At 39.7% G+C, this 9,802-nt stretch overlaps 1 protein-coding gene across 1 annotated transcript; it reads right to left on the bottom strand.

Moving 5' to 3' along the window:
• Positions 1-6,202: 6,202 nt before the first annotated feature.
• Positions 6,203-8,520, bottom strand: LOC131692256 (leucine-rich repeat neuronal protein 3-like). The gene is made up of 2 exons (XM_058979211.1): positions 6,358-8,520; positions 6,203-6,297 (listed from the first exon to the last, which is right to left on the bottom strand). The coding sequence occupies exon 1, from the start codon at positions 7,940-7,942 to the stop codon at positions 6,392-6,394; it is 1,551 nt and encodes a 516-aa protein (XP_058835194.1). The 5' UTR covers positions 7,943-8,520; the 3' UTR covers positions 6,203-6,297; positions 6,358-6,391.
• Positions 8,521-9,802: the final 1,282 nt, after the last annotated feature.

Here is a 9,802-nt window from a genome sequence, read left to right as displayed (position 1 = left end):
TTCGATAACGTCGTGTTCGTCTAACTCCTTGAGTTTAAGCAAAGTTAATTATTTGAGGGGATATGGAATGCGACGAAAGCTTTGACGAACCGGGGGGCAGCTTTGTCAATTTTAATATTTGCGACAATACATTTTTTTATTTGGATTAGATAAATAATTACAGTTTAAATGTTATTGATTAAATCAAATTCTCACCCTCAATAACTGGAAATCGCTTTAGGTTTCATCAATCCTAACTTCACTGCTGTGTTTCCCGAAAGAAGTGAACATTTTTCTCCTTCAATTACGTAGAATGTCGTATCGATACGATTTCCGTTGATTGTAGCTTCTGCTTCAACTTCTCTCAAAACGTTCAAGGGCGTAATTGAACCGTATAAGTTGAATGTTTTTGTGCTGCCTTTCTTAACAGAGTATGCTTCAAACCCCATTCGTTTGAGTTTGATCCAATCAAATTCACGCAAAATGTCCTCATCTGCTCCGGTATCGATAACGAATGTCACGAGGGCACCACCAACTGTTATTGATACTGTTTTCTTTCCTGATGGAACAAATTGATGATATCCTGATCTACGTCCTTGGCTTCACTCGAGACTTATCTTACAAATCGTTTTGGCTTATGTTGTTTTGTATTTTGCTGAGAAATTGAAGTGTAGTGTTTCTTACGTTTCAGAAAACAGCAGCGTGCAAAATGTCTTGTCTGGTTGCAGCTCTTACATCTCACTGATCTTGCAGGGCACGTTGGATCGCTTGTTCCATGTCGTCCGTTGCATCGACCACAGCGATATTTCTTAGTGCTTGCTTCATAATTGAAATTTTCATCCTTATTTGGTAGAGTTTTGGCGTCCACAGCACTTATCAGACTTCCTGTTTTGTCCTCCAATTCACTTATCTGTTGATGAACGGATACGTGCGTACGTGCGATGTTGAGAACTTCTTCCAGTGTAAAGTACTTTTCTAAACATTTCCGTTTCAAAGATGTGTTTACAGTGGTGCTGATTATCTGGCCCAGAATCATACTTTCTAATTGATCTCCAAAATTGCAATAAGCCGCCTGTTTCTTGAGTTTGATCGCAAACGCATAATTTTTTTCGTTGGTGATTGGCTTCATCTCTCTAAACTTATGTCTTTCGTATGTTCTAGACAATCTAGGCATGAAATAATCGTCCAGCAGGGCCATAGCACCATGGTATGGATTACTGACAACACGGTCCTCATCTGTTTGCACCTGTCCGACGATCTTCCTTACATCGGAACCACCAAACATCATGAATGTCCGGTATTTATCATCCTGGTCAACAACATCCTTCCAGGCCAGATACGCCTCAAACTGCTCGCGCCATTTTTCCCAGCGTGGTCCGACTGGCTCATCTGCCACGGTTTCGACAAAAGGCCGAACTAGTTGATTGACCTGCGGAAACATAGTTTTTACACTATTTGTCTTGTTTTACATACATATTTTCTTGTTGTGTAACTCTCTCAATGTTCAGTTGGCTACGCTAACTGTTATGTGTACGTGCCAACCGTAACTATGTACATTTTCCACTTGACAACCAATTTTCCACAGAGTGCCGGTTTTCACATTTTGTGAAATATCATCCCTGGGTACGTCTGTTTTATTGTTTTTCGAAAACCTTTTCCTCTGTTCGGCTTTGTTTGAAAAGGAACATCCCTAAGCGTCCCGGAGAGCGAAAATTTCCCAACATAACATTGGGTTCATCCCTAAATGTCCATAGTTTCTATTTCAAAGTTTGTTTGAACACCGGGCCTCGTTTATGAGGAACATCCCTGAGAGTTGCAAAACCAAAAATATTCCACGAAATATTGGGTACATCCCTAAATATTCGTTAATTCTGCACACCGGGCCTCGTTTATGAGGGACATCCCTAAGTGTTATCGAGAACGAAAATCATTCCACGGAACACCGGGTTCATCCACAAATGTAATAAATGGTTGAAATGATTATACTCTTTTATTCTGCGATTAACAATGCATGGCTTACATATCATATATATCATCGCATTGAATTCAAAGTTATAGGGTGAAGAAAGGTGTACCCGCTTGCTTACCGCGGTCCATTGATTATTCTATGCTACAAAACCTGCAGCAGACATATTGGTCCATGCGGAGTCGCCGGAACGCTAGCTGTTGATGCCTTCAATCCGTTATTCGAAATCCGTGCGCGGCGACTTTCGGCGTGGAATAACTTAGTTACAAATGGCGGGCCATTTTTTCTCGACGGCATATTATTAGTTACTAAAGGTAGTATATGTGGTATTTTTTTAGAACCAAAAAGAGGCGCAGAAAACTTTTTTATTTCAGTTTATTATAAACAATTGCTTAAAAAATATTCAAAGCAGTAACTTTTCGGAACGGAAAAAAATCACGAAGAATCTGTGTCTCACGACAATTTCATTGCTGCTTAGTTCGTTAAAATCGGTCAATTAGGTCGCCCGTAGTATTTTTTAAAAATAAACGGGTTAAAAACTTAAAATGTCAATATTATGGTCAAAAATTTTTTTTCGCAAAGCCCATTTGGACTTAGTTTTGCAGTGCCAAATACTACCAAAAAATTAGATCTTCCATCGAAATTGCGATATCACCTAATTTGGGTGGCCCACTTGAGAAATTTTGACTTTATATTGACCGTAACTAGCTATCATATCATATCATAGCTTGGATAAATGAGAAAGGCACAATTGCACTACTGGTGAAATAAAACAAGTTTTATAAATTTGTTTCGCAGTGTAATCGATTGCATGTTTTGCCCTTGTTTAAATTGTTGAACCGATTTGCAGACTTAGTTTCAAATGAACGGTATAACGCTCCCACTTGGAACATCACTCGATCTCGAAGAGCGCCGGGCTGAAAAAGTTTACTTTTTGACTAAAAAACACCTGTAAAATTTGAAGCCAATACAAGAAAAATAATGGACTCGAAAATGAATTGAAGTGAACCAAAGGGAATTTTATTGAAATTTTGCATTTTTTTGCTATTTTCTTATATATACTATTTTAAAACCACTAAAATTAATACGAAATTTCGCCCCTCGTCGATCATGCCTAACTAAGGAATGGCATCCCTACGTTGATGTACAGACGTTTACAGTAGTCAACATAGAGTGGGCCTTTTCGCTTCTAGGCCTATGCCTCCCATGCTCTTGCATAGGATTGTTTTTATCTTAACAAAGGGTGATGTTTATTGTTTATTTGTTGTACCTTCATCAACAGTCCACTGGAGTACGGTAACAACGCTCTGGCGATCATAGTTGGTTCTCCTGAACGGAACTCGCAGAAGAGAGTTATTGCGTAGAGCTCCAACGCAGGCTTGGAGATCCACACGTCCGAGGATTGTAGGACAATCCACCCTGGCAGACAGAGCATAGAGTGTCGAGTTGTATTAACCAGCAACGGTTTTCGTAGCTCGGCAGCTCAAATCCGTTTTACCAAGGAAGATGTCGGGGTGCAAAGCGTATGAACCGTGCGTTTCGACTTCGTCTCATCAGAAACCGACACTAACTTTTTGTCGGAATAGATTAGCGCCGGCTTGACGCTAAATCCCTAAAACCAATGCTAATAGATTAGCATAATTTGATTTATGTTTGCGATTTCAACAGCTTTGTCACGATTTTCTAAATTTTTATATTTTATATCTTAATTTTTTATATTGTGATATTTTAGTCTTGAAGTTACTATCGGATTTCTTACGACGAGTAACGTGAATGAATATAAAAGCGTGGCCAATTAGCAGTATCTTATGGTTTTGTAAACTATTTCACAATTACGATTTGTTACTTTGCAATGTATTGTGCTCAGCGCAGTAAAGGGTTTCCCACATCAAGTTGCATCACGGAAAAACGCTGTAGAAAAGAACCCATTGAAAATTTGAATAGATGTAGTTTAGAGTTTATTGTTTACGCTGTATTTTTATCGCTCTCAATTTTTCGAAAATCGAAAAAATGCGTCATCCGAAAAGGAACGTCGCGAATTGATTTTGCACAAGCACCTGGAAAATCCTCAACTCAACGGGACATCGGAAAACAACTCGGGATTGTACAGTCAACGGTGAGTCGTGTGATTAAACGTTACTCTGAGCATCGTACGGAAGGAGAAATGTGGTATGAATGGATGTTCTATTAGTGCTCAGGATCACAAGCGTGTAGTGAAAGTATTTAAGCGGAATCCTAATGCTTCGGTAAGGGATGTGGCCAAAAAGATGAATCTGTCCAAGTCTTTCCTTCAGAGAGCCAAGGACCGGGAGGGACTACATACGTACAAAGTTCAGAAGGCTCCAAATCGTGACGAACGGCGAAGAAGAAAGGAGGAAAGTCACGGGCCTGGAAGCTGTACACCCAGATACTGACTAAGCCTCAATGTCTCATCATGGATGATGAGACTTACGTCGAGGCGGACCTCCGGCAGCTCCCCGATCAGAAACACATAACAAAAATATTTCAAAAACAAACTGTTATTTTAACTACTAACAAGACCTAATTTATAACACAATTTGTTGCGAAAATTGCATTCTGTCATAAACTTGTTATTTCATTCTGATCGGGTCCCGGGGTACTGTTCTTCACCGCCCAGCACAAATTTGATATTCCGGAGAAAGTGAGGAAGCAGAAACTTTCAAAGTTTGCCAATAAATACATGATTTGAAAAGCGATCTGGTCATGTGGCAAACGAAGTGCGCCGTTCGTGACAACCGAGACAGTGAACGGGGAGACATACCTGAAGGAGTGTCTACAGAAGCGCCTGCTTCCTCCGTTGAAGCAAAACGAGGGCCCTACGATCTTCTGGCCGAATCTAGTTTCGTGTCACTATTCAAATGTTGACCTGGAGGGGTGCGAAACCAAAGGGGTCACTTTCATATCCAAGGACATGAACCCCCCCACACCGTAACTAAGGCCCATCGAAAAATACAGGACAATTATGAAGCAGGCACTACGGATGCATCCCAATTAGGTCAAATCTGAGGAAGACATGAAGAAAAAGTGGGTGTCCGTACTGAAGATGCTGCAGCCAGATGTTATACAAAACCTAATGAGTCGAGTCCACTTTTTTGTTGTTGGAGACGAACCACTGCGACCTGTATTTAGATCTATTTTGATACACATTACACTGAACCTTATCAAATGAATAACGAGGTCTCTAGTAGTCCTAACAGTTTTCATATATCTACTGCTCGTACCTATGATTGATCGTTAGCTGCTGGACACAAACAACTATGTTATGTTTTTTGAAATAGTTCATGGAACAAAAATAAAACCATGAATTTATTTAAAGCTGCATGATAGTGAAAATGATTGGGATTATCTTCTAAATTCATTAACATATTTAAAAGCAAGAAAGAGTTAGTTCACGAATCCGTGAATAACAGTCTGAGTTTCGTGAAATTGTTCATGTAAAAATATCAAGATCATGCACACAATTCCATAAATGTTGGGTACTATTTCACGATCGTGAATCATGAACCAGTTCACGAGGTACGAATGGATCCATTCGTAATATTCCGAGTTACTTTAAGTAGTTCATGTGAAAACATTAAAAAAGTGAAAGTTTGTGATCTAATTCAAAACTACGAAATCCGAATCACGATCACTGTGTAAAAAATCAAGAATCAGTTCACGTCGTATAGTCGGACCCTAAACCAATGTTTCTAGATTAATGGATAAAATTACGAATGAGCGTTTGGTTTATGAGCAATGTTCATAAAGTGGTGAACTAGTTCATGAACAGAAAAACGACTCGGTAATGGAAAAAAAATGAACGAACTCCATAAGTAAAAACCTAAGTCCTGTTTTAGTTTCATAAAAATTAATCAGAATTTATTACACTTTGTTCATCCGGAAAAAAAAATTTCCTCGCGTTGTCTTCAACATGTATACAATAGAAGAAAAGCTAGTAATCGGAAACTGAGTTAACTGATATCATAGTAGTTTGTCTTGTTTTGGTAAAAGCAAGCAAATTGAAAATTTTCGGGTTCGTAAATTAAGGCAGCGTGCCTATCGTTCGGCGTCGGCGTACATTAAAGTTTACCGGCGGCGGCGTGGCGCGGCGGCGCGCACGTCTAGTCCCGAATAATGTTCCGGGAAGCAAATACAGAAGCTTTGGTTTGCTGAAGAGAAAGCGAAAACGAACTCTTGTCTTTTGGTGAAGAACTAAACGCCTTATATTATTCAATATTTCTCAAAAAGGAAAATTGGACATAATTTAAATAAGGTCTAGTGCCCTTAATGCATAAATAGGCTTAATCCAATGATGGCATTCGGAGTTTTTCTCCTTCATTACTTGGTCCAGTCTAAACAAATAAAAAACATTTGCTTACTAATTAAATTTATTCAAACTTAAAAGCACTTACTTCTGACTCTAAATTCGACTTAAACAACGAAATCTCAATCAAGATTTTCCGCCCGGTTTGGCTCTATCGTAACTCTTGCGTAGGGACTGCTGGAACCTACTTTTCGCAGTTGTACTTGCTGCCTAGGCCTTATAGCTATATAAACCAGATAGGCACCAACGATGATCAGCACGATTAGAAGAATCACCAGCATCACATTGAACACGGTGTAAATCCAGGATTTCTCTACCCTACATTGAAGTTGGCCGATCTGGATTTCATTGAATTGTTTACCTCGCAAGGATGCAGGTTTGAAACAGGTTGTCCCATCGGTAGTCACATTTAGTTCCTTCAACCAACGGAGCTGACAGTCACAGTTCAGTGGGGTTCCGGCCAGTTCCAAAGTTTTGACATGCTCGAAAGCAAACTGAAGAGTTGAGTTGAGCGTTCGAATTCCTGTTCCTTTGAGAATTAGTTCTTCTAGTACAGTGTCAGTTTCATTGAGAACAACATTTATCCCGAATGCATGTGGGTCAAAGATGGTCAGATTGCGAGAGCCTTGCAAATTCAGACGAGCTAGCCTTGGCAATCCAAACAACGAGTATTCGTCCAACTTGTACAGGTTCGGCATATCTTCCATGATTAGAGTTTTCAGGTTGAACAAGTGTGGTAGAAATTTAGCAGTCATTACACGGATGGGATTGTCGCTGATATCTAGACGAGAAACTGCTTTTGGTAACCGCTGAATTTGCAGCAATTGGTTCATGCGGATGTTTATGTTGTCGAGACCGATTCCGTTCGTGAGGTCAATATTGACGAGATTGCATTCGGCCAGCTCGATCGTGGCAAGTCGTGGAGTAACGCCCAGTTTCAGAAAAATGTCGTTTTCCGACGAGTTGAAGAACTCACCCAAAGGGTTACCGGATAGGATCAGGTGCTCTAAATGTATGAAAATTGAAAACGTATTCACTTGAATCATTTTGATGCGGTTGCCAGCAAGATTTAGTTTTTGCAACAGTGTCAAACCCACGAATGCATCACTGGTGATAAGGTCAATTTTGTTTTCGCTTAAATCTAATTCCAGTAGACTGGTGATGTTGGCAAAGTTCTTATCTTTTAGTTCCGTTATCGCGTTGTCGTGCAAGCTGAGATATTTTAATTTATCACCCACAAAGTAAGGGACTGTAGTAAATTTGTTGTAAGCCATATCCAGTTTCACAGTGCCTTGTGTTAGGTTCTCCGCTTGAAACATGTTATTTTGCAGATGATGGTCCTGACAGTCGATTATTACGACTGGGATTCCCCATGGAGGAGAGTTTTCCACATCGCAGTCACAAAACCTTCCATCGGCTTCATCTGTTGGATCTTTTAGAGGTTTATCGAAATTGCAAAGTTTTGTAACCTTCACACCCGCATCATCTTGCTGACTATGTACGAGCATGATGGAAGCTACCAGAATATTAATTAGAAAGAACGATTTCCCGTACATTATCACAGACAGTTTCTTTTTCCTGTGGGCGAACTTCGTTCTATGTTTGCTCAGGCCGATGTCGTTTTTGTGCGACGAACTTCTGGTCTTCACACCGATAACAATTTTGTAGAACATATATTTATACCGTTCTTATCAGTTTATGTTGATCACAAGTTTAATTTTAATTAAAATTATCATTCCTTCGCAAATATTTAACCGTGCACCGTTCTCCTCCTCCCATTCTTAGAGCACTTTCGTACAATTTTTAATTAGTATGAATCAACCATTAATTAACTACCATCTCGTTTCTTCCATACCGTGACACCATTGGCTTCACCACCGCTTCGGGAGAATTCCATTCAAGCATAATTTTCCTTTCTGGCAGATAATCTGAATTTGCTTCCGTTCACTATGGTGTTCGCTGTTCTGTTTCACAAGATTTTCGAACTTTGGTTCCGTTCTTTTCACCGTCACTTGTCGTCGGGAAATTGGTTTCCCTGTGCCTGCTTTTCTTCTTGGGAGTGCGATTCAATCCGTTGCTTCCTACTGTGTTTGTGTTGGTTCTCTCGAAATTGGTTCTACTCGATTTGTTTCGGTGCTTGCAATCGTGTCAACTCGTCGACATTTACTGATTTCTGACTTCGGGTACGGAAATTTAATCAATCGGTTCAGCTAGCTTCTCTTGAGGAGTGCCGCAGGTATTGCTGCGTGTTGCACTCTTGCTATCAACGCGATTGGGGTGCTCACCGGCACATTATCAGGCGTGTTTACCTGTTGATAAGCGAATGTCGGTGGAGTAGATAAGCGGGCGGGGTTGACTATCCACGAAGACGATGGGAAAACGAAACGTTGCAAAAATTATCTCATCAATGTGAACAATTTCATTCCCGAGAATCGTGCCGTATACAGGAATTGACGTTACGCATAAAGTCGATTTGATCGGTAGGGAATTTATCAGGTTGAATTAGGAGCTTCGTGGAATCGCGAGAAATTGGCTGTTTCATGTATAATTATTTTGGTTGATTGAAGAAGGGTACAATACAACTATTCTTAATCTGGGATTCGCTGACCCCTAGTGGCCGTGAAACAGCTAGTGGGGGCCCGCAAAGAAAAATATCTTTTTCGGTTGAACATCGAAATTTCTACCTTTTTTCGGAATAGGGTGGAAATAATATAGTGACATGAATGAAAATAGATGTTAAACCGTGTGGGGTCCACAAAAACCCAGTACACAGTGATCCAGGAAGAAAAATTAGCGGGAAACAATTGTTTACACTTCCATCTTTGGATTTAGAAATTTGATGTCTTGGAAACATTCTATGGGCGTGACAAACTGCTTTTTCGATTGAAGCGGTTTTAGGGTGGTCCTAAAAAATCGAAGTTGCAAAAATTATTTCAAATTATAGTTGAAATACAACGACACTTTCTAATGCAATTTTCTAGAGTAATCAATTTTTAAAAACTTTGTTGAAGAAGGCTTTGTTTCTCAAACTGTTTTCATTTTAGAGTGATTTCTATAACATATCTTAGGGTGTCACAGTTTTTTTTCGTGCAATATTTTTAATGTAATTTTCCTCATAAAAGTGGTCGTCTGACCAATTCAAGAACATATCTACATGTAACTTTTGCAGAAAGAAGAAAGTTTTTGTTTTGTGTGGATCAAAAGTTATACAGAAATGTTTCGATTATATTACACCTAGATATATACACAAGGATCTCTCGATTTCGGTATTCGATCGTGACAGAAATATCAAAAATTCGCCCTGATAGGCTTCGGGTGGTTGTTAACAGTTTAAATCAGGCAAATGATATTGCTAACTACGGGTCCTTTACGAAGAAGTACAAGGTGTATATTCCAGCTAACAGGGTGGAAGTCAGTGGGGTCGTTTCCGATTTGAGTCTAGGTTGCGAGGACCTGCTGAAATATGGGACTGACTGTTTCAAAGACCCATTGCTTAAGGACATGCTGAATAGAGCCACAAGGTGACAGCTAAA

The sequence above is a fragment of the Topomyia yanbarensis genome, chromosome 3, assembly GCF_030247195.1.
Source record: "Topomyia yanbarensis strain Yona2022 chromosome 3, ASM3024719v1, whole genome shotgun sequence".
In the NCBI taxonomy this organism is placed as follows: Eukaryota; Metazoa; Arthropoda; class Insecta; order Diptera; family Culicidae; genus Topomyia; species Topomyia yanbarensis.
This window is presented reverse-complemented; position numbering and strand designations above follow the sequence as displayed.

What these genes read in the sequence shown, in the direction of transcription:
- LOC131692256 (XM_058979211.1), bottom strand. Translation starts at nt 7,942, where the DNA reads ATGTTCTACAAAATTGTTATCGGTGTGAAGACCAGAAGTTCGTCGCAC.